This window comes from Meriones unguiculatus, chromosome 20 (genome assembly GCF_030254825.1).
Source record: "Meriones unguiculatus strain TT.TT164.6M chromosome 20, Bangor_MerUng_6.1, whole genome shotgun sequence".
NCBI lineage: Eukaryota > Metazoa > Chordata > Mammalia > Rodentia > Muridae > Meriones > Meriones unguiculatus.
The window spans coordinates 57,936,142-57,960,306 of NC_083367.1; the positions used below are offsets into that span (position 1 = coordinate 57,936,142).

General features: G+C 48.1%; 1 protein-coding gene and 1 non-coding gene across 4 annotated transcripts in view; one reads left to right on the plus strand and one right to left on the minus strand.

The window, feature by feature from the left end:
• Rps6ka2 (ribosomal protein S6 kinase A2) overlaps positions 1-24,165 on the minus strand; it is a 277,507-nt gene that overhangs the window by 51,749 nt on the left and 201,593 nt on the right. For all 3 annotated transcript variants that reach the window (XM_060373460.1, XM_060373462.1, XM_060373461.1), the window contains 5 exons: positions 11,534-11,614; positions 9,194-9,273; positions 6,830-6,936; positions 4,500-4,537; positions 3,279-3,421 (listed from right to left, as the gene is read on the minus strand). In XM_060373460.1, coding sequence (XP_060229443.1) covers positions 3,279-3,421; positions 4,500-4,537; positions 6,830-6,936; positions 9,194-9,273; positions 11,534-11,614 — 449 coding nt within the window. The remainder of the gene's footprint in view (positions 1-3,278; positions 3,422-4,499; positions 4,538-6,829; positions 6,937-9,193; positions 9,274-11,533; positions 11,615-24,165) is intronic.
• On the plus strand, positions 10,506-10,611 carry LOC132649643 (U6 spliceosomal RNA). Its single transcript, XR_009588125.1, has one exon. It is a non-coding gene; the product is annotated as a U6 spliceosomal RNA (small nuclear RNA).

Below are 24,165 nucleotides of genomic sequence, written 5' to 3' on the forward strand. Positions count from 1 at the left end.
TGAATGGTGGCCGGCACCATTTCAGGAGCTGAGAATGAAGGAGAAAGCCAGCTGAGCACCAGTGCTCACCCCTCTCTATTTCCTGGTTGTGGGTGCAATGTGACCAACTGTGGAGGCTCCCGCCACCACAGACAGAGCCATTCTGGCTGTCATGCCTTCCCTAGCATGGCACACGTTAGCTCACATCGAGAGCCACAACAAACCCCTGCCTCCTTAGTTGCTCTTGTCAAAGCAACAGGAGAAGTTGTGGATCATACAGGAAGGAAGGATCTGTCCTGTCTTTCATGTTGGGAAGGTTCCGACCATCAATCACATCAGGGAAGGGATGGTGGTGGTAGGGTCTGCTCATATCTGCCTGATGAGTGCTGGTGCACATTCTTCCATTTTTATCCAGCCCTGGACCCCAGCCTGTAGGAGACCACTGCTCACACTCAGGTCTAGTGTTCCTCTCTCAGACTCTCTAGAAAAGCCCCACAGACATGCCAAAGTATGCCTTACTACCGTGCTGGACAGGACTTTACCCAGTCAAGCTGATGAACGAAATGAAGCACCACACTATCCAACAACCGAGCCATTCAGGAAGACTGTCCTCTGTGTGTGAGAACCAGAACCACAGTGGCTCCAGGTGAGCACATGTGGCAGCCATTACAGAAGCAGACCTTTGGGAGCAAAACCTAGCTCCCCGCCTCAGCTTTGCAAACTCTAGGAGACAGGGAGCCCCCGGACAGGGTAAAGATTGTAGAGCATGTCTTGTGGTAGGACCACTGAGTTCACACTGTCCCTGTGAAGCAGATTCAGATGCCAGGGAGTCTGGGGAGGTGACGTGACATCTAAGCTGGGAAAGTTTGCAAATATTCAGTGACAGAAGAGAGACGTTTGGCGGAGACCTACCAGAATGCCAAGGAGTTGCAGACAGGGAGACAGAAATAGTTTGAAGTCAGGAAAGGTACCCTTTGGTAGTTCTTGCCCAGAACTACCAAAGGGCTATATGGGAAAGCTCCCTGGGACTATGAACTATCAGGAGGCAGCCTGGCTGGTCCCGTGTTGGTATACACACATCAGCTGCCTGCCAGGGAGCACAGAGTCCATGACCTGCTCTCCACAGGACCACAGCTTATCTGCAGCACTGCTGGGCAGACCTTTTGCCAAAATAGCTGGTGGAAACAAGGAAAAGCCTGGACACGTAGCAGGGCCAGCCTGCTCCTAAAGTGGACTTGAGTTTCCAAGAGTGTGGGGCTGCAAGGACAGGACCACCTCTGACCTACAACCCAGATGAAGTGGAAGACTTCAGATGTTTCAGTAAAGCCTGCAGAAAGGGAGAAGGACTTCAAGGAAAGGGTATCACCCCTCCTGCCAGGGGATCAAAAGAAAACAGTGTTTGCATGTGAGCATACCTACCTGTGGGAAAATCACCTAGAGGAGACCAAAGCTGTTTCTTTAGCTTACGTGAAAAGAGCTTTCCAAACGGGAGGGGAAGACACTTTGAGACAACCCTGGGACCACAGGGCATGGCTGCTGTCCTTCAGGAGGAGACCTGTATTCTACCTGCTGCCCAAGGGTCTGATCATAAGCAGCATTACTGCCACCTTCAAGATGTGCACCTTCCTCACGTACACCTACTAGTTTGAGTGAGTGTGAGTCTATGGCATGTGGCAGGCTTTCCTAACCCCCAAGGGCATTGCTTCCTTCCTCTCCAGCCACTTCCCACATTCTTCAGGGTGGACAGTACCTCTTGGGATCTCATGGAGCAAAGCTTAATGGCAGTCTTAAAAATAGGTAGAAATGTCAGAGCCTTGCATCTCAGAGCGTCATAGCCACAAGTTCCAGCCTAAGGTGTGAGGGAGAGGGGCTGACAATGACCCATCCTCCATTTTCTCATGGGATGGGGCAGACTGGGACACTCCTTGACTAAGCAGCTTTCATTGAGATCTGACAGGGAGCCAGGCAGGGTGCATGGGATTATAGGTGCATGCCTGTAATCCCAGCACTTGGGGAAGCAGAGGCAGGTGGATCTCTCTGAGATCCTGGTCTACAAAGTGAGTCCAGGACGGCCAAGGCTACACAAAGAAACCCTGTCTTGAAATTTAAAAAAACAAAAAACAAAAAACAAAAACAAACAAACAAAAACAAAAAAAGATCTGACAGGGAAGAAAACATGGTTCTGCCTGAGGTGATGAGTATCTTTTACTGTGAGTTAAACCTTCCCCCCAACTTGGCTGGCTAGAAGTGCCTCGCAGAAGTTAGCAGCTTAGGTATACACAGAATTTCTCTGCCTTGAGAGCTAGCTGAGAAGCCAAGCATTCATGAGCACCCCTCCTTGAGGTTTCAAGATGTCCTTAGGGCCACAACCTGAACCAGGGCTGCAGGGGTGGAGGATGACAGGTGGCTGTGTCTATGAAAGGAGCATCTTTGGATGCACAGGACCATGCTGAGAGCTGCCTAAGCCTACTGAGGATCTCACAGTCTCAATTTCTTCAGTTGTTAAATGCTCAAACCAAACGGGTGTTGGGAAATGCTGTGACCCTGGTTATCATTGGTCTGAGATTCCAGAGCAACAGAATTTGGCCTAGGTGGAGGTGTGAGAGGTCAATGAGCATGCTGTTCTGCTGGGGTGGGAAGAGGAGAAAGGGCAGGAGCATGCCCAGACTGGAAATACAAAACTGGCTAGCTCCATGAGCACTTGGGTGCCTGCCAAGTTTTACAACTGAGCAAAAGGACTTCATCTGAAATAGGAGAGATATGCTTAATACAGAAGCCACTGCCTCTCGACACATTCCTATTAAGTCTGTGGAGCTAAGTGTACAGAAAGCTTGGCCTTCAATATACTTGCGCTCTTATCTGAACCCCACTTTCATTTTCTGAAGGAAGAGCTAGGACAGACGCACATCCAACGAGGCTGAACAAGGCCTGGAAGGAGATTAGGCAGGTGAGCAGAGAAGGGATTGCAAAAGTCTGAGGGTCCCCTTGCTGTGAGCACATAATCGAGAGGCCAGCAAGTCCAGGAAGGAGTCCCAGGTAAGGGTAGAGAGGAAGCATTCCAGGAGTCTGAGTTTCCCCCTGCTACATGCTCACATTCCCATTCTGAAGGCCAGCAACTTGGGCTCAAAAAATTCAGCCAGGTCAGAGCTGCAGGGATAGCTCTCAAACTCACCGCTTCCTCCTGCCCAGGTAGGAAGGAAGCCTCCTCAAGCCCTGTTTCCTCTCCAGTCTCCGGTGTCTCTGGATCGAGCCGGGATGAGGGATTGAGTCACAAAGGAAGCCAGGGAACACTCACTTACCATGAGCACACCGAAGGACCACCAGTCAGCACTCTGCGTGTGACCCCGCCGGTTCACCACCTCAGGCGCCATGTATTCGATAGTTCCACAAAATGAATAGGCTCTCTTGTCATGGTCGATGGCCTCCTTACTCAGGCCAAAATCTAAAGAGAAGCACAGCACCCAGTCTCTGAGCCATGGCCCCATGTGTCTATGTAGGCAGACTCTGGGACACACATCACTTCCCTCAGAGACTACAGGAACTCATGCACATAGCGTCATTCAGGAGGAAAGGAAGCAGGCTGATACCTGCTTGGGAAGCAGGTCCATGGTGAATGGACACAGTGGGTTATAGTACAAGAGGAGATGAGGCCAGGACTGGCCAGTGGGCAGGATAATGGTGCCCAAATATGGTCTAGAACCCATGAACAGATTATCTGATAGTGTGAAGGAAACTTGCAGTGTACAGTACAGATCCTGAGGTAGGGTATTAACCGTATGGCCCAGGTGACCTTACAGATGTCCATGTGGAGAGAATCAGTGAGCCTGAAAGATGCTGGCCTCCTGCCATTGCAGAAGAGGAAGAGGCTCCAGTGGGAGCTGAAGAACCCGAGGGCCCAGAGGGACCTCCTGAGCTTAGCTTTGTGACTTAACGCTCCAGAACGGTAAAGCAATAAACTACTTCTTGTAACTTGTTGCAGCCCCTGGAAGCGAGTATACACACGGGCATCAAGGGATAAGACAGCATGTTTGCAGCTGCACTCATTATATTAGTGTTGCAAGGTTTAGATATGAACAAGGGGAAGAGCTGGACCACTACTGCCGGAGGAGACAAGGCGACACTGTCTGCCTTAGAGCAAGCATGGCTTCTAGTCAAACATCCAACGAGGCTGAGCAAGGCCTGGAAGGAGACTTAGGCAGGTGAGCAGAAAAGGGATTGCAAAAGTCTGAGGGTCCCCTTGCTGTGAGCACATAATCGAGAGGCCAGCAAGTCCAGGAAGGAGTCCCAGGTAAGGGTAGAGAGGAAGCATTCCAGGAGTCTGAGTTTCCCCCTGCTACATGCTCACATTCCCATTCTGAAGGCCAGCAACTTGGGCTCAAAAAATTCAGCCAGGTCAGATGTTGGGCTGTTAAGAGCTGATTAACAGCGACATTGGGCTGTTAAGAGCTGATCCACAGATTTATCAGGGCTGACAAGTGAGGAAGGGAGATAAGACTATCAGGTTTTATGTTTTTACCAACCTGTGATCTTAATATGTCCCTCTTCATCCAGGAGGATACTAAAAAAAAAGAAAAAAAGAAAAAGAAAGAAAAGGTAAGAAAGCAGATTTCAGTGAGGGAAAAATTAAACAGAGCTCACAGTCAGTGCCCTGGCACATAGAATTCAGAGAAAAGCCCCATGGAGCTGAGATGCCTTTGCCTTTGACTGCATCCTGGATAGGTTCTATGGCAGTCTGTGTCCCATAGCCTGCGCCAGCTCAGGAAGGCAACCAAGGGGTTACCAGGCTCATGGTCATGAGCCTGAGGGAGGAGAACCAAGGAACCCCATCAGCCACTCTCCCTGGTACCCTAGGCTGAGTGGCTGTGATACCCCAAGATGCAGGCTCCAACATTTTCTACCTGTTTTTAATACCGCCAATAAATTTGGTTCCATGAGACCTCAGGAGGTAACATCCACCCAAAGAAACAAAAAAGTGGCTAGAGAGAAGGGGGCCCCTGAGGGTTGGGAAAGCCTGCCACAAGCCTGGGCATTTATGCAAGCCTCTGAGCTTCAGACTCCTGAAGAATGGATTTGCCAGGATTGGGCAAGAGGAAGTACACTGGGAAGAGTGTAAGAGGGAAAGTCACAGCTCTACAGGCTGAAAAGCAATCTGTCATGGGCGGTGGTGAGGGTACATGGCATTTGCTAATGTTACCTTGCTGTGCCCTCAGCCACTCATATAGGAAAAATGTTATTCTTTGTGTATCCAACACAGGGTTAAAGAACTGCCGGTGTTTTCTGGAAAAGGTTACTGTACATTAATTAAGATGACAAGTTATAATTAAAGAGGCAAATGTTTTCATTTTTGCCTTTCAGTCATACTGAATCTTTGTCCAGAATTAAGCAACTTTCAAGATACATCCCCAAATAATTCTAATTGGACCACAAAACCTTTGTCTTTATCCTGTAATTAAATGTTACTATCTACAGCCTCAAGAACCATCTCAGCCTTCAGGCAAATGGGAACCAGGACCTTGATGCCTAGAAGAAATGGTTCTGAGAACACAGAAGTCTTCCACAGGACTCATGACTTCGGGCACAGATTTGCATAAAGCATCTATGTTAATCAAAGTGAGGTAAACTTGTGCTAAGCTTTGCGTGAGCCCTGGGAACATGCCGGGCTCAGCTATGGCCTCTTAATCGGGCATCGATGAAGGCTAGGCTGTAGGCACTGACAGACAGGACATAAAACCTGCTCTGAAGGGGTCACTCTGACCTCCCATGCATGCCTGTGGAAGGGTCAGGTATAGGTCACAACTTCCCACTCTCTGAGGGCTCCTGAGGTCAGGGCCTTCAGGATCACCTGTACACAGACAGACAGGATCCGCCAGTGATACCCTGTCAACTGGCAGTTAAACACAGCTACATGCTGCTCCACCAATCCCAGCCGGCAGCCTCGGCTTCAGGAAGCCAGCCATCTTAATCTAACTCAGTATGTGTGAGTGGAGGAGAAAGGAGGAGCAGGAGTAACATCCATCCTGACCACGTGACCCCTTGAACTTAGGGTGTTGCGTGGTGGGGTACATCCTTCGGAGACAACTCCGTCTGAGGCCTCATGGGTGGGATGACTCAGCCAGGGCCACTGTATGATTGGTCAGAGGAACCTAAAGCACCGCCCGCTAAGTCCTTTCTTGTCTGCATGTGTTAGTGCTAGCTCCTCGGTCAGTTCTGACTCACAGACCACACACGGAGAAAATCCAGAACCGTGAATCCCATCACTTCGCAGGGACGCTCCTGTTTTCATTCAGACTAGGTTAACAAAGACAGTTCTTGAAATGAAAATATTACAGATTCTCAGCCCCCAATACACAGTGATCTGGGGGCCCTGTGGCCACTGTCCCTTGGCTGATCCCTTAAGAGAACTAATCTGGCCCCTACCTTAGTCACCCATCTCAGAGAAAACTGAACAAGTCTCTGGAGCTTAGAGCAGGAGCGGGAAGGTCCCTCGAATATGAATGACAACAAGAGGGAGAGTGATGGGGACAAGTGTCTTGTGTGACATGGTTCCTGGTGGCAGAAACTGCTAAACTAAGAAGGGGAAGGGGTATGGGCAGTTAGCGTCAGACCCCAGCTGCCTGGCCATCTTTGTATGTTGAAGAATGAATGTGGCCTGGCCTCCCACAGTAGACACTTCTACCATGGTCAACAAAGGCCCCACATCTGCTGCGCACCTGTGTGGCATCGACTCAGCCTTCTTGGACCTCGGGCACTGCAGGAAGTGTACTTGGGAAAAAATTCCCGGGTAACAGCCACTGACAGGGGCTGGCAGCAGATGCCCAAGCGGGCTGTGAATGCCTTTCTTCATACTTACTTCTCTGGCTTCAGATCCCTGTAGATGATCCCCAGGCCATGGAGGTGGTCCAGAGCCAAGGCTAACTCAGCCAGGTAGAACTTCACATCCTCCTCAGTGAACATGACCTAGAGGGGTGGGAAAGGACCGTGATTCAACTTGTCCTATGGCTGCTAGTCTAAAGCATCCCTCAAGGAAACCAGGGCTCGCCCAGAATCCATGTGTACAGATCCTGGCTCTACCATGACACTTTCCTGCCACTCCTAATGCAGGAAAGTCCTTCTCACAGTTGTAGGTCCTGCTCAGCCTTGTGATCAGAACCTCAACTCACAGTCCACCTGCCCTTACCCTACAAACTGCTCAGGCCAAGTGCAACCCTGGTCTTCCAGGAAGGCTCTGGTGTGAATCATGATGGATACTGTAATTCAAATAAACAAACCACACTGGAGGCTGAAGGACTACAGAAAATAGGTATCCTATTTCACTTTTCTCCCTCCCCTCTTCTGTCTTCCCCTGGGCTAATGCGCAAACTGGCAGCCTGATCACCTGCTCTCTGCCCAGAGGGATGCATTCCTCCAAGTACAATGTGCTGGTTGGAGAGAGCACATGATTAGTTGGATCAGTGCTCCATTCTAAGCTCTCAAGCAGTGGAAGCTAAGCCTGTTAGAGTACTGAGACACCATGGAGCCAGTGGCCTGGAAAACACTGACTCACAGTGCTGTGCCCCATCCTGCTCATTCTCCTGTACCCTTATGTGGTCATGTATATGTGCATGCGTAGGCACATGGATGTGTTTGCACACATGTGCACGGAAGCCAGGGGTTCATCTCAGATGTCTTCCTGGGTCACTCTTCACCTTATTTTCTGAGACAGTGAATCTAACTTAACCCAGAGCTCACCATTTAGTGAAGTGGGCTGTGCCTGTGAGGCCATGAGTCCATAACCTGCGACTGATCCCGAATCCCTCCCAGTGCTGAGACGGCAGGAGTGTGCTGCTGATCCAGGCTTTTTAGACGAGTGCTGGAGACCCTAAGTCAGGGTCTCACGCTTGCACAGGAAGTACCTCATCTCCAGGGCTATCTCCTCAGGGCCCTCACACACCTTCACATTTACCACGAGGCACTCATGTTAAAGAGACTGTACCCCATATAATCACTCAATTCTCTTTGAAAGCAACACACACACAAAAAGCCCACATGCAAACTGAATGTGGCTTGAGGCCAGAGCTAAAATGAGTGGGTTATGGGACTGTGGTGAATGTCACCAGCCAAGCAGACTGGACTCTCAGCTCCTGGTCAGGGCCCCTCTCAGTGGTGCCCCTGGGAGCTAGTCTTGGCCTATGGACCTTTTCTACCTCCCAGCGCCCCTCCACCCTCACTTTATTTCCCATGTGTGACCAGCCTCTCTCCTCCAGCCTGGCCACATGCTCTGCCTTGATCTGCTATTTGTCTGGGGTTATATGCAAGGCACATGCAGTGAAAACCTGGGAGGATAGAGGAAAGGAGAAGGCAACTGGAAAACTACTGTCATGGACAAATGAAAATACTCTGATGTGAGGAGTTTTCCATGAGCGTGCTGCCGTACCTCTTACTCTTTGTTTGAGCCTTACAGAATCATTCAAACGAGAAGACAAGAATGCTGTTGCCATAGATGAAATTCTGAATTTTCCCATCCCATAAAGCTAGCTCAAGGCTAGCTCAAGACATGAGGGACGCAGAGCCTCTGGAGAGTTCTGACTTGAAGTGTTAGTACTCAAGGTTAACTCTGCAGCTAGAAGCCAATGGAGCTCAGTCAGTGAGCAAAGACCTGACAAGGTGTTCCTAAACACGAACACACAGGGACCACTGTCCAGAGGAGAGGACCACATGCTGTTAGCTGAGCCTTCCAAGGATAGGAAGTGAGACACCATCAAATACAGTCATTTCGAAATGTTACTGTAAACTGTGTCTCATCTGTTCTACCTGGGTCAGGGGGCAGTGGGGAGCCTGTTTTGAGCTTCATTCATATGAAGCTCTGGAGGACTCTGTTTGTAACATCTTCTAGGGGTGAACCATTCGCTGATGCAGCTGTGCAGATCTTACTCTGTAGCTCAGGCTGATGGTGAAAATCCTGCCTCACTCTCCTGGGTGCTGCAGTTACGGGGTGTGTATAACCATGTCTGGTTTTGTGCAAGTTTTTGAAAACGTTACCATACATTCATAAGACGTAACATATCACATGCTTCTCATCACACATACCAAGTATCACACATCACATGTCATGTAGCATACATCACACACATTAACTATGCACATCACACATCCTACATATAAGACTGTTACATGCCCATCTGCCTTCCTGTTTCCCTGGACAGAAAGTCATCGAGGGCATAGAGGGATCACCCACCTCTTTGGAAAGCCTGGTGAAGAGGTCCCCTCCCCGCAGGAAGTCCAGGATCAGGTAGAGCTTGCCTTCTGTCTGAAAGGCTGTGGGAGGAGAGGCGGTTGAGTACTTCACCAACAAACACTATTCCCTCTGACCACTGAGACTCTGTTCTTCCCAGAGCCCAGTTTCCATTTGGTTCAAACAAGGCTATTAATCTGCAGAGCTGCCAATCATTCAGATAGGTATAGCTGACCAGCTGGCAAGTCAGCTGGCCAAGGACAGAGCCCAGCAGGAGGAGAGGGATGCTACTCATGGTACTCAAGGGTATACAAGTGACTCAAAAAGAGTCAAGGCTTCACTTTTGTTGGAATCTTAGACCTTTCTTTTTCTTTTTCTTTTTCCCCTCCAGCCTTATTCCTTTTAGCCACAAAGTGACTGAAAGACTGAGAGAGAGGAAAGTCTGTGTTCAGACTCAAGTTCCTCATTGGCATTATTAATTAGGCTTTGGTGACAGCTGGGTCCTAAAGGCAAACAACTTGCTGTAACATTTGGTGCTAGGAGATGGTTCTGATAAACAGTAAGTCCATTTCTGTTTCCTCGTGTGGACGTGCACTGCTGTAGTCAGGGCTATGGACCTTCTCCACTCTAGTAGCATTCTTGAGTGCTTCGCCTGACAGTCTATATGTCAAACGGGAGCTCATGCTTCATGACTCAGGCCACAGTCTACACATCTTATATCCAGGGCTTAACAAGGGCACGCCTCAAACTGAGGAAGCCAGTGCCTACATAGAGACCCAGAGAAAACAGTCACATTATTACCACTGTGATGGTCAACCCAACATCAGGGAGGATCTGTCAGCACTGGTGGCCAGGCCCATGTCAGGGAAGATCTGTCAGCACTGGTGGCCAGGCCCATGTCAGGGAGGGTCTGTCTGCATTGGTGGCCAGGCCAGTGTCAGGGAGGATCTGTCAGCATTGGTGGCCAGGCCCATGTCAGGGAGGGTCAGCAACCATGATGGTCAGGCCAACATCAGGAAGCATCCTTCATTTGGCATCAGTTTTTATTCACAGCGTACCAGGCTGGAGGGTCCTGCTATTTCTGTGTATTGAAAAAGCTTTCATTTTCTAAAAGTTTCAGGACCATTTATTTTAAATGCTGACATTTAGACATGGCCCCTAACGAGAAGACCTTTAGCTGGGGCTCTGTGCACGGCAGTGTATGCAGTGTAGGTCTTGATGGGCAGTGGAAACAGAAGTTGTACAGAGCATCTGTCTGAAAGTCTGTGTAAGACACCAGTTCTTAACGTCCTCATAAAAAAACAGCTGGACCCCAGTGCTTGCTTTGGGAGCACACACCCTGGAACTGGATGATATTGAGGAGATTAGCACAGTCCCTGTGTAGGGATGACATGCAAATTTGAGAAGTGTTCTGTTCTATTTGTTTGTTTTACACAAAAGGACTTAATCGGTTTAAAAAAAACGAAGCACTTGAGGCAGTGTGACTCCAGGCTTTCCTTTGGCCGCAGCCCAGCAGCTGCTGGGGCAGCACAGGAGAGGAGGAGAGCCAGCAGCCTCAGTGCTGCCAGTGGAGGGTGAGGCTCTAACCACGGCTGCCATGCCTGGAAAGGTGAGGGTCCCGCCTGGCCCCTCAGCCAACTGAGGAGGCAGCCTCTGTTCTCCCTGAAGGGCACACCACACTTAAGGCAGGCCTGAACAATTCTCCTGGTCTCTGGAAGTCCCCCTCATTCCACCCCAGGCACATTCATGCCTTTGCTTCCTGGTTATGGAAATCTCTGGTTTTGCTGTGGTTCTTTTCCATCCTCTGTTCCACCTGCATGCCTTAACAAGAACAGTGTGAAGTGTAGTACAAGACGCAAAGGCAGAGAACTGGTAGCGTGTAGAAAGGTAGGTTTGTGGCCTCCGAGAAAGGTGTTGCTCTGAGCCTCAAGAGACAGAAACAGCAGCCTTCCTTGAGTGGCAGTCCGTGGCTCATGGCACTCCACTCCTCCCTTTTTGGTTCACTTTGATGGCAGAGGTTGGTCTTTACGCTGAGCACTACTGAGTATGTCATCATGTCTCACTAACCTAGGCCAGGAGACCTTGTATCAGGTTACCATGGTGATGTCTAACAGTGGGCAGCCTCACCTCACAGAGTCTTTGGAATGAAGACAGGGCATCTTGCTCTTTTAGGGAAAACAAATGGGAAAGAGATTGAAGATTGGGGATTTAAGAGAACTTTGTGTCCAAATAAGCCAAGATTCTGAAATAACGAGGATCTCCTTTTAGATTAATTATTATTTTCAGCTTCCTCTGACATCATCCAAAGTCCTCCTCAAATCATGTGACACCTGCTGCACGTACCGTAATGCAGCTTGACAATGAAAGGGTGATTCACTTCTGCCAGGATGTCTCTCTCCATCTTGGATCTGACCCGGTCCCGCACTGCAAAAAACAAAAGGCTATCAGAATGTGGGTGGAGAGTTACAGCCTTGATTACACAGCAGCAGACAAGCAAGTTCACAGCCTCATACACAGGGAAAACCCAGAGCAACATGATGGTTACTGGCTTCCTTCACTATGTACAAGGAGTACATACATTTTGACACACTTGCTTTCTTGTTCCTAGCTCTCTTTCTTTGACCAGAAACATGAAAATATATGTAGACACCATGACACTTTCCTCATTGGAGAATCTACTCATGTGCCTTAAGAATAAGGACCGTTTCTCACTGACTTTAGTGTCCCATCATTCTGTAGTGCCCTTCATTCTTTCCATGCTTATCACCCCTCCTACCATTTACAGCTCCCTTTCTGCAGCCCTGGGTCTATCAATGGTTTTATGTTTGTTTAAATGTATGTATGTTTGTTTATATGTTTTGTTAGAAGAAAACAGTCTCATATCTTCCTCCTGCCCTTTGACTTCTTAGTAAGTCTAGGCCAGCCTTCTTGTAGAATGGTTGATATCTAGGTCTCTCTGACCAGAGTTCAGTTGGTTCTTCCCATTCTTATTTCTCATGAATGGACCTCAGGTCTGGGGTCTCCGTAGGACTGTGGCTAGACCCTTGTGGTAAGCAGTCGATGCCTCTACCTTAGCCTTATGGGATCAGGAGGGGCCTGTGGGGCTCATCCTCCCCAAGTGATGCTGAACAAGGATGTGTCAAAATCTGTTAGCCCTCTCGTAAGGGAGAGCGAGCCAGGGAGTGACACTCTGGCACACAACAACCTATGGACTTCTTACTTTCATTCAATAGTGTTAGCATCTACAAAGGGGTCCTTGCTGAGTCATTCCAGGTTACAAAACAGTACTTGTTTATTTCTGATGCAAGAGGAGGTAGGAGGACAATTCTTTCTCTCTCTGTCAGGATGACTGTGACCTCCGAGGTAGAGAGGTGAGTAGGAAGGTGTGCGTGTGTGTGTGTGTGTGTGTGTGTGTGTGTGTGTGAAAGTGTGTATGGGTCTGTGTGTGTTACAACATTCTTCTCAATGAGCACACTGTCTCACATTCAGCCATCTGGAATACAGACGTAATTAGTGTTGGGGCAAAACAAACGAACAAGAAAAGAGACTGACACCACTCGAGAATAAGAACGATGCTATAAGACTCCACAGGCTAACAGGCACACCCAGGACGCATCCACGTGACCTCACATGACCTCTCTGAGCAAGGGCTGCATACATATCTAGAATGCCCACAGTGACACGTGCATCATGGTACACCGCCTGTCGCTATTTAGAAGGGTAGCAAACACACTTAAAGAGTTATTAAGGAAATCCTCCCCCAAGGATGGTGTAATGATAATAAGATGGAATATGACCAATGTCGGAGTGGATGTGCATGACCAATGCTCACGTGTGATGTTAGAGATACAGCATGGTACAGCTGTATGGAGCAGTTAACAACAGGGTAACCAGGTAACCCAGCAGCTCTCTTCCTAGGTATCTACCCGAAAGCTTCGGAAGCAGTGACTTAGACACTCGTGTAGCCATGTTCTCATCAGCACTACTCAACGGCCACGGCTGAAAGCAACCGCCAACCGCCGTCCACCAAGAGATGAACTGACAAAATGCGCTGCACGCATGGTGCACATACGCAGCAGATCAGTAACTCTGCCCTGAGGAGAACAGCAAGTCTGACATGAGCCACAACGCAGCTTAATCTTGGAGACAGTATGCTGAGTGAAACAGGCCTAAATGTAAAGGACAATTATCCTGTGATTCCACTTACAAAAAGGACTTAGAACAGTCAATTTCTCCTAGTCAGGGGAAGAGCAGCAGCAGATTCTGGGGGCTGGAGAGATGGAGAAACAGGAAGTTGCTGTGACATGGGTCAGAGCTTCTGCTGTGAGGATGAGGTTGGAGTATGTAATACTGGTAGTAGCTACACGGTGCTGTTAATCTCCTGAAAATGGCTACAATGATACCGACTACTTGGCGTGTCTCAGCACAGTAAAGAGACAGCAGTCTTTTCTCAGGCCTTGGTTCCAGTGACGTCTCCTCTGCTTTGCTCTATTAACCCTTATTTCGACCTTTGCATTGAGGCACTCAAGCCTCCTGGGGTCCACCCTTGAATCTGTCCTGGCAGACACTTGATCTGATGACCTGTGCGCACTGTGCAGTGAGTGGTCAGTGGTGACTGCAGAGCTGTTAGGTCCTGGTCCTGTCAGGGTCAGGGTTACTGCTGTGGGCTGCTCTCTGCCACTGCTTCCTAGGGGAAGAGGGATGAATGTCCCCAACCTTTCACAAGCAACTGATGAAGTCCCATAGATCACAAATGAAACATCAGCCTGGGGTCAAAGTGCCTCAACTGCCCCTTGTTGGTGGCCTTGTCATTGTATTCTGAGATTCCGTAGGCTTCTCTCTTTTTCTCCTGGCCCACGGCTATGTTTGCTTATATGTAAACAGCAGTTCCTGTCACTGCAGCAGACTGTGACATCACTTACAGGGTAAAGGGCAGTAGACAGGCATCCAAGAGGCCACAGAGTGACAGCTGTGGAAACTCCAGAATCTGCTTTCCAACGTCCAATGTTCGAGCTGCATGCTCGAAGCCTATACTCACCCCAAAGGAAAGAGTGACAGGCTGTACCATAACGTCATGCCCAGAAGACCCTGTGGAGCACATCATTCTGCCCATTGTTTCATAGACAAGAAAGTAGGCTCATGGTCAAAAAAAGGTGCGCTCAGAGGCAAGCCCTTGTGCTACCCTTTGTTGAGTGCACAGTTGTACCTCGCCAGAGATTGGACACGACTACTGCAGTGACATCACAGATGTCAAAGGGCTCATGAGGAAAAAAAAAAAGACATGAGCAGTCTGAGCAGAAGAGGTTGAATGAATGGGGATTAGGAATAGCAACTACAATCCAAGTAACACAAGAGGGGAACCTGTGCCCAAAGTAAAGATGGCTGCTAAGATGAACATATCTTCCCATCCTGGCGATATCTTGTCACAGGAGCAATGATCTCAGCTGGGAGCTCAGACAGCTGCTCCTGTGAGCCTGCTAAGCAGCTCTGCACAAGGGCTTTCTACCATCTTTCTACTGCCTAGTTAATACTGGAGTGATCTGCAGTTTGGAATTTTGTCAGGAAAGTTTTTGGGGTTTTTGTTTGTTTGTTTGTTTTATGAGGATAAACTGGAATGGGCCATGGAATGTTAGACTTGGGGGCAGTGCAGATATTAGAGTAGACATGGGGGTGAGTTCTCCTCAGCCACAGGATGATGGGATTGGGGACAGTGTAGATAGCAGAGTGGACATAGGCACGGTTCTTCCTGGGCCTTTCATAAGTTGGACAGCCGAGTGGTGAAGCTTGATTCCTACTTCCTGGTCATGAATTTGTCTCCCTCCCACTCTCTCCCTGCCTACTTCTGTTCCGTCAACATTTTTCAGTGCACTCTGTCCTAGCATTTAGCATGAAAAGCTGAAGCTCTGCCTTCTAGAAGTAGCAGGCCAGTAGAAAGATACACAGAAGAGGGCAGCAGCAGGGACTGTCCAGTGGTAAGCCTGTGAGGGCTGAGGGACTGGAGGGACACTGCAGAGGGAAGAACCTTATAAGAACGGCATGTCGGGAGGCTGCAGAGAGGTACTGCACACATGCTGAGCAGCCTGGGTGCAGCAGCATGGAGAGGCTCTGGTAGGTAGAACCAGCCAGCACTCACAGGAAATGCGTGAGACTCCAGGAAGGAGGCAGGACTTACACATGACGCAGAGCCATGGCTGCACCTGATTGAAATGTCTGTGGGAAATATGAGAGCAAAGGTAATTGTGAGAGGCTGTGTGTACAGTCCCTGAGACTGAACCATCATTAGGAAGAGATCAGAGACCATGAACGGCCCACAATAAGTGTGTGTTCCTTGGAGCTGGCCCTCGCCTGGAAGTTGAGAGATTACCTTGAAGCCACAGGGTCATCAAGAGGAGGCCACCTGCAGCCACACTGGGTGAGGTGCTAAGGCCACACAGTGGCTGGCAGGAGGCTGGGCCCTAGCTTTGCTGGCAATGAATGTGTAAAGTCCCTTTCCCACGTGGGGATCAACCTGGGATGCACAGGATGAATAGAGGCCCTTCGTGGGGACCTCAGGTATGGGGTGTTGCTGTCCTGTACCAGGATTTAGAGAGGACACACCTCACTATGGAGAGCAACATGGTAAGCAGCTGAAGATAAGAGAACAATCCAGAAGCATGAACAAAACATGCTGCCCCATAGTGGACAATCCCAGACCATCTACCAGGGTGAGGGCTGAGGAGGCTCATACATGTGAGGGCAAAGAAGCATCATTAGAACCTTTGAAGCCTCACCCTTCCTGGGGTCTGAAATGGGAATGGACAAGCAAAACCGGAGAAGCCCATGCTTCCATCATGCTCCATCATGCTTTCACCATGCCTTTGCCATCCATGCCTTTGGAAGGACTTTTGCAAGTTTTGACACACTTTCACTTTCTTTGGAGAGGATCTTGCTATGGAGCCCAGGGTGGACTTGGTCAATTTCTCTTCCTTCATGCTTTCAAAGCCTGCTTCTGTTTTTAGTTTTATTTTGGATTTTTTAGTTACAAATTTTCATCCACTCGCTTTTGGAGAAATACCCTATCTTGACGTAGACAAGAACAAGAGCTCTTGCTTCTGCCAGGTTGAGAGGACCTTCAACACATCAGCTCCCTGCCAGTGCCCTGGATACTCCAGACCAGGCCTCTTCCCTAGTCACTGCTCCCATGATAAAGTCAATAATGGCAGACGAATAAGAGGATGCAAAGCTTCTCTACCTTCTTGGCCGTGAGACACAGATTCAGACTACAACAGGCAGGAATATGGAAGAGTTTTGGGTAAAAACCAAACTGCACCCTGTCCGGTGAAAAACACAGCCAATGGTAGCCGGAGGAAAGAAGGGTATTTGCTCAAAATAAAAGAGGCAAGAGGAGACACTGATCATGAATACAGGCCCTGACTGTCCGCAACCCAAATCGAGTTAACATCAAGAAGAAAAATCTCTCATTTCTACATCAGGGAGCTCAAGGGCTGATGAACTGTGGACATGGGGGCCCTCTATATGCTGGACCAGGGCTGATTCTTCTGTTGGCCTCGGTAACACTTGGCCAGCGTTCTTGCACCTACACCCTTTGTCTCAGTAGAACACACTTGCTCTCATCCCCCCACGCCTCTTCTCTATGGAGACACTCCCATGCTGCCCGCCTGACCGCTGCCTGGCCCCATGACCCAGGAAAGAGGGCCTCCTGAAACAGTGTGTCAAAGAAAGAGAACTATTTCTCCACCATATCACCATGGCCTTGAATCTGGTTACCATCATTTGAAAACCCTCTAAAAGGCAGCAATAATTTGAGCTCACTCAGCTTGAACAAAGAACACTCTTCAGCTACCTAGCTCAGATGAAGAAGGCAGTATCCAGCTTTTGAGGGTTTAATTTGTAACATAAAATTGTCTGTGAGTAGCAGAGTTCCTAGGCATTTGGGAGTCAAAACTTTGCAGATAATTATGTGCTCTCCAAAGAGGAGAGAAGAATCAAGGTATCCATATGGGCTGCCTGGCCACCATACGTCCCAAGACCTGCCTCTTTGTTTTTGCACACTGAACATCTCAAGGATGTGATGGTTGAAGTCATTCCAAACAGAAGCTCTTTCCCCTTCAGGGGTTACACTGGGCAGATGCTGAACATGGTGGGCAGTGAGTAAGATCTAGTCCTTGCAGTCACACGTCTGCAATGTCAAGAGGTGCAATTCTGCCAGCAGGATAGGATGGACCCTGAGGTTCATGGGCAGGAAGCTCAACAACAAATCAGAGCCTTCCAAAGGGAAGGTGTTTGCCACTTGATAACCGTGAGCAGGGCCTCAGAGAGCAAAAGGCACACAAGGGAGCCATTCTCACTATTTTTCACCAGAGACAACTCACTGGGAAAATAAACCCCTGACAGAATAAACATCTTAAGCAGAGGTCAGCAGGTGGCTTCCGGATGGGAAAGTGGAATGCTGGGGAGCCCTGGCTTCTGCCACCTCTGCTCAGTGTGGTTTGGGCAAACCTTGCTGCTCTGCCCTTAGTCCCCTCATTTGGAAAGTAGTATTATCTCTCCTTGCACTGAAAAGGGGGCACCTGGAACTTGTATTTGGAGTGTGCCTCACATACCCACCGCCTCCCAGGAATCCGAAATCACCCAAATGAGAATCAAATGGCATAAGCTTAGAAATACAATCTGTTCAGACACAGGCAACCACTGAGGCTGAGTTTCTGAATGAGTCAATGTTTTTAACAAAGTACCTCAGCTAAGACAGAAACAAATACAGAAGTGCTGAAAATATCACTCTGGGGGCTGGAACCAGAGCATTGGGATAACTTCAGCAGGGACTATTTCAAGACATTGCAGTCAATACAAGTGTTATCAACACACACCTGTATTGGTCACCAGAGTTCCGCAGGCACATGTAGCTGTGGAGCTGTGGAGCTGTGGAGCTGTGGAGCTGTGGAGCTGTGTATCACTGTTCCCACCCCACAGCAAGAGCATCATAACAGGCTCTTGATATACTGACAATATCCTGATACGTCCCTTTCCTTCTTCTTACTCAGGTCCATGCTTCCCAAATACCCATCCCTCAGCCACCAAGAGTCATAGCTGGCATTGCAGCAACTGCCCACGGGCCATGTTGCTCTCTTAGAGAGCCAGCCAGAGAGAACTGTTTTCCTTAACAATCAGCAGAACATGATTTCCTTCTGAGAGGAGAATGCATCACACCTTCAGGGGGAGAACACTGACCTCCATGGAAAATGACTACAAGTTAGGTCTAAAACACAGTTTAACAAAAACAAACAACTAAACACTGTCAAATTAGTCTTACAAAGAAATACCACAGGCAGACAGTTCCTTCCACACTGGAGAGATGGCTACAGGCAAAAGAATTCTGCCCTGCCTGTGGTACCAGTCATCATGAGCCATTATACACCTATTAACTACTTCAGGCCATTCATGGAGGGAGCAGAGCTTGACCAAGACAGCACTTTCCCTTAAGCAGTGGGCGACCCCAGCTCTGCACAACAGACCGAGGTGAGCCTGGAGCATCTCTACCCATTTCGCATTCCTGGCCCATTCTCCAGACCAGTCGATTTCGATGGACAAAAAGAACAGAGAAGCTTCCTGGAGGTTTGTATACCAGTGACACTCCAAAACATCAAGAGTTAGACTTTTACACAATTGATGCTGGAGAGCACACATTAACCACAGCCCAGTCCTAGCTTAGCGGGCATGGGGCCACGAGAAGCTTCCCAGGTGACATAGGCAGTGGAGTCAGAGCTGGCTGCGGCTCCAAGCCCATTTTCCTACTCTGAGCCTTGTACTAAGGAACCTCCACAGTGGCAATGAAGGGAAGAGACAGGAGGAAAGTTTAAGATTCTCAGGCTCAGACTTCCGCGAAGCCCCAGGCACCTGCAGCTGGTGGTCTACTGGAAAGCCACTGTCCCATTCAATACAAGACGTTTTTTATGGCTGGTAACAATGCCCAGTCACCGGCTCGTGACCCGCACAGAAGAGATCAGATCCATTTAACATTGGACTCATGCCTGGGAACACGTTTCTGGGTAGAACACCCACTCAGTCAAAACTCCTCCATCACTAAGTGGGATGCCACACTCCAGGGTTCCCTATATTTAAAGCACATAATATGGAACCGTTGCCCACAGTCACTTTATCCTGTCACAAAACTTTGCCAAGTTCAAGAATGTAAGAAACTGTAAAAGTCCTGTCATGAAGTGGGGGTGGAACTGGGGAAGATGGGTGGACCTCAGCTGGGGTGGCAAGCAAGAGCCTACACCTGCTGGCTCCTTTCTCTTCCAGCTACAGCGCAGTTGGCATACCTTTAGAAACCGCTTGTCACCTCTGTAATGAAAGGAGGGGGCTGTGCCTGACACTCCAAACGTGAAGGTAAAATAGAGCTGTGAGAACTATTATCCTCCCTGTCAAGTCACAAGGGCGCCCACTGATAACAGACCTCCCTCCTGCACACACGGCCGTCAGTGCACCGTGGAGAAACAATCTCAAGTTCCAACGCGGTTTCCATAAGCCCCTTCCTCCTTTCATTCCTTCCTTTTCAAAATGACTTCGCTATTCAACTGAATTCCAGTTTCCTCTGGCGACTGTACTCTTGGGATTCGTGACTGGCAAGGAGAGGACACACTGTGGGTGTTACAGGCACACCTTTTTCCTCCCCACATTTCTTATAATCAACTGGCCTGCAAGCTGGGGGTATGCTAGAGAGGGGAAGGAACTGGGTATCTGAAAAACTCAGGATAACAGGATACAGAGAAGCTGGAAGTAAAATCAACTTGAAAGCTCTTTTGTGTGGCCTCTCCTTCCAGTTGTGAGGGAGGGGGGGAAAGCATAGTGTGTGTGTGTGTGTGTGTGTGTGTGTGTGTGTGTGTGTGTGTGTGGTGGGGGGAGTCTACTGAGCACACGGGGACCATGGGTCTGCTCTATGTCCATTTGGTACAGTTTCACATCTTGTGACCACCATACACACACACACACACACACACACACACACTGTTCTGTGAGGCTCTTCCATTTTCTCTTAAAAAGAGATCCAATTGGCTTTCTGGAGGAAAATCTATTCCTGAGCCATGCTCCATTATAGAAAGCTGAAACAGTGTGGAATGTAAAAATGATGTTTGGCTTTAGCTGACTTTGGAAGGAGTGCAAGGAGATGGGGACTATTTCCCACATGGCCCATTTTCACAATATGTTAGTGATTGCACAAAGTCAAACATAATGTTCTAGGGTATTTGTTTCTTAAAAAATTGTAAGACACCAGCTATGAGGGGTTTTGTTGTTGAAAAGATGAAATACAATTCATAGAGATGAAAATAAAAGTTGTTTGTAATTTGGCTATTCATATGTCCACATTATTTATTCTTGCTGATGAAGACAAGGGAGTGTGTGTGAGTGTGAGTGGTGTTGTATGTGAGTGTGTATGTTTATGTGTATCTGAATGTGTGTACATGTGTTACATATGTTTGTGATTTTGTATGTGTGAAAGTGTATGCATATTTGTGTGTGTGTACATGTGTTATGTGTATATGTACACTTGGGTGCGTGTGTGTGTGTGTGTGTGTGTGTGTGTGTGTGTGTGCATTTGACATGGGCTGAGGGCACTTGTTATGGTCATCCAGGAAATGTAGTCTTGTGTCTTCTTTACAAAACTGGATTGGGAGCCATTTCCCAAGAGCACTTTAGCTTGGATTGTAAATCATCTCAAAGGCTCATCATGCGAGAGAAACCACTGCAGGTTATATAATGGCTATAGACATTACAGGCTGGGCATCATGCTTATCCGTGATGGAGCAAAGGGCTAGTGAGTGGCGAACGGAGGGCACAGCGTCCTGGCATGTCACGTCTGTATATTTGGTGGCATTACTGAAAGGTGAATGGTAGGAGGTGTGGCCTAATTGGAGGAAGTAGGTACCTGGGGATGTGTTTGTCTCTGGCTACTTCTGGTATCTGCCTTTTTTCTCTGCCTCCTAGTCTCCAAGACATGAAGATGATCCTTACCCTACTCCTGCTACTGCTACACTCTGTGCAAGTTCATGGAGCCAAACAAGCACAGACTGAGTGCTGTGAAACTGTGCGCCCAAACGACTCTTCCTTGTTTCTGTCAGATGCTCATCACATAATGCAGAGGGAATTAATGCAGGGGATAGGAAGGACAGAAGAAGGCGGTGTTAGGCAAGACGTTAAGACCAGGAAGGCTCGTGTGGAATCAAGCAGAAAGTAAGGTGCGTGTATGCCTCTCAAGAACTATTCGGGGACACAGCTGGGATATAGAGTTAATAAAATGTAACTGATAAGAAAAAAATAAAATTAAAAAAAAAAGAGAAAAAAAAAAAGAACTATTCGGTCACCAGGGTCAACACTGAGGACACCAGCTGTTGTCATCTACCTTCTCTTGTCTTCAATTACAAGAAGGCACCTCATCTACATCTGAGAGGAATTCACCATTGCCAGATTCCAATTTAAAGCATTTTCTCCACCCCTATGATGTCCAGGTCCCTGTCAAAAGAACAAAACGGCAGCCTACAGAAAGGTGAAAGATTTTCACCAAACCCACATCTGACAGGGGGCTTACATACAAAATGTATAAAGAACTAAAGAAATTAGACACCAACAAACCAAACAACCCAATTTAAAAATGGGGTACCGAGCTAAACAGAATTCTCAGCAGAGGAATCTTTTTTATGTCTTTTATATTTTTTTTAATTTATTACAATTTATTCACTTTGTATCCCAGCTGAAGCTCCTTCCCTCATGCCCTCCCAATCCTGTCCTCCCTCCCTCTTCTCCTCCCATGCCCTTCCCCCAGTCCACTGATAGGAATCGATACAGAAATTATGGTATATTTACACAATGGAATACTACTCAGCAATTAAAACAAGGAAATTATGAAAATTTCAGGCAAATGGATGGAACTAGAAAAGATCATCCTGAGTGAGGTAACCCTGAAGCAGAAAAACACACATGTTATATACTCACTTATAAGTGGATACTAGACATGTAATATAGGATAAACATACTAAAATCTGTACACCTAAAGAAGCTAAGCAAGAAGAAGGACCCTGGGTAACATGCTCAATCCTCATTCAGAAAGGCAAACAGGATGGACATTGGAAGAGGGAGAAAACAGGGAACAGGACAGGAACCTGAGAGGGCCACAGAGGGCCTCTGAAAGACTCTACCCAGCAGTGTATCAAAGCAGAGATGGAGACTCATAGCCAAACTTTGGGCAGAGTGCAGAGAATCTTACAAAAGAAGAGGGAGATAGAAAGACCTGGAGAGGACAGGAACTCCATAAGGAGAGCAATAAAAACAAAAAATCTGGGGCCAGGGGTGTTTTATGAGACCAATACTCCAACCAAGGACCATTCATGGAAATAACCTAGAACCCCTGCATAGATGTAGCCCATGGAAACTCAGTGTCCAAGTAGGTTTCCTAGTAAGGGGAACTGGGGCTGTCTCTGACATGAACTCAGTGGCTGGCTCTTTGATCACCTCCCCCTGAGGTGGAAGGGGGGCAGCCTTACCATGCCACAGAGGAGGACAATGCAGCCAGTCCTGATGAGACCTGATAAGCTAGGGTCAGAACAGAGGAATCTGAAATGGCCAAGAAACACTTAAAGAAATGTTCAGCTTCCTTAGTCATCAGGGAAATGCAAATCAAAACTACACTGTGATTCCATCTTACACCCATCAGAATGGCTAAGATCAAAAACTCAAGTGACAGCACTTGAGAGAAAGGGGAGACTCTCTTCCATTGTGGTGGGAATACAAACTTGTACAACCACTTTGGAACTCAATCTAGTGTTCTTTCAGAAAATTGGAAACAGATCTACCTCAAGGCCTGGTTATACCACTCCTGGTAAATACCCAATAGGTGCTCCTCCATACAACACAGGCACTTGGTCAACTATGTTCATAGCAACTTTATTTGTAATTGCCAGAAACTGGAAACAACCCAGATGTCCCTCAACTGAAGAATGGATAAAGAAAATGCGGTACATGTACACAATGGAGCATTACTCAGCCAGTAAAAACAAAGACAACATGCAATTTGCAGGGAAATGGACAGAACTAGAAAAGATCATCCTGAGTGAGGTAACCCAGATCCAGAAAGACAAACATGGTATGTACTCACTTGTAAGTGGATATTAGTCATAAAATACAGACCCAAAGAAGCTAAGAAATAAGGAGAGCCCAAAGGGGGAATTCTTGAATCTCACTGAGAAGGGGAAATCAATCAGACATTGGGGGTAAATGGAGGGAGAGGACTGGGTAAGGAAGGGGTGGGGATAGGAACATGAGGAATGAGAAGGGGGAGGATAGAGGGAGAGTACTGGAGAGACAACTGGACTGGGGCAGTATCTCTGGGATGAGCTAGAAACCTAGGACAATGGAAACTCCGAGGAACCTATGCAGGTGGAAGACTCCTAGCAATGGGGGATATGGAGCCTGATCCAGCCATCTCCTGTAAACAGAAAATGTAGTGGAGAGAGGGTACACCAACCCAGCCACAAAACCTTAAACACTCAATTTGTCCTGACTACAAGAGATGCAGGGGTAAAAGACGGAGCAGAATTTGAGGGAAGGGCCAGCCAGTAATTAGCCCAGCTTGAGACCCACGCCATGAGAGGAAGCCAATACCTGACACTATTAATGACATTCTGCTATATTTGCAGACAGGAGCCTAGCATAACAGTCATCAGAGAGGCTTCACTCAGCAACTAATGGAAACTAATGCAGAGGCCCACAGACAAACATTAAGAAGAGCTTGAGGAATCCTGTAAAAGAGGGGAAGGGAAGATTGAAGGAGCCAGAGGGGTCAAGGGAACCACAACTAAACCTACAGAATCAACTAACCTGAGCCCACAGGTTCTCACAGAGACTGAACTGCCTACCAGAATGTGTGCATGAGATGGACCTAGGCCCTCTGTACACATATGTACAGATGTGCAGCTGAGTCT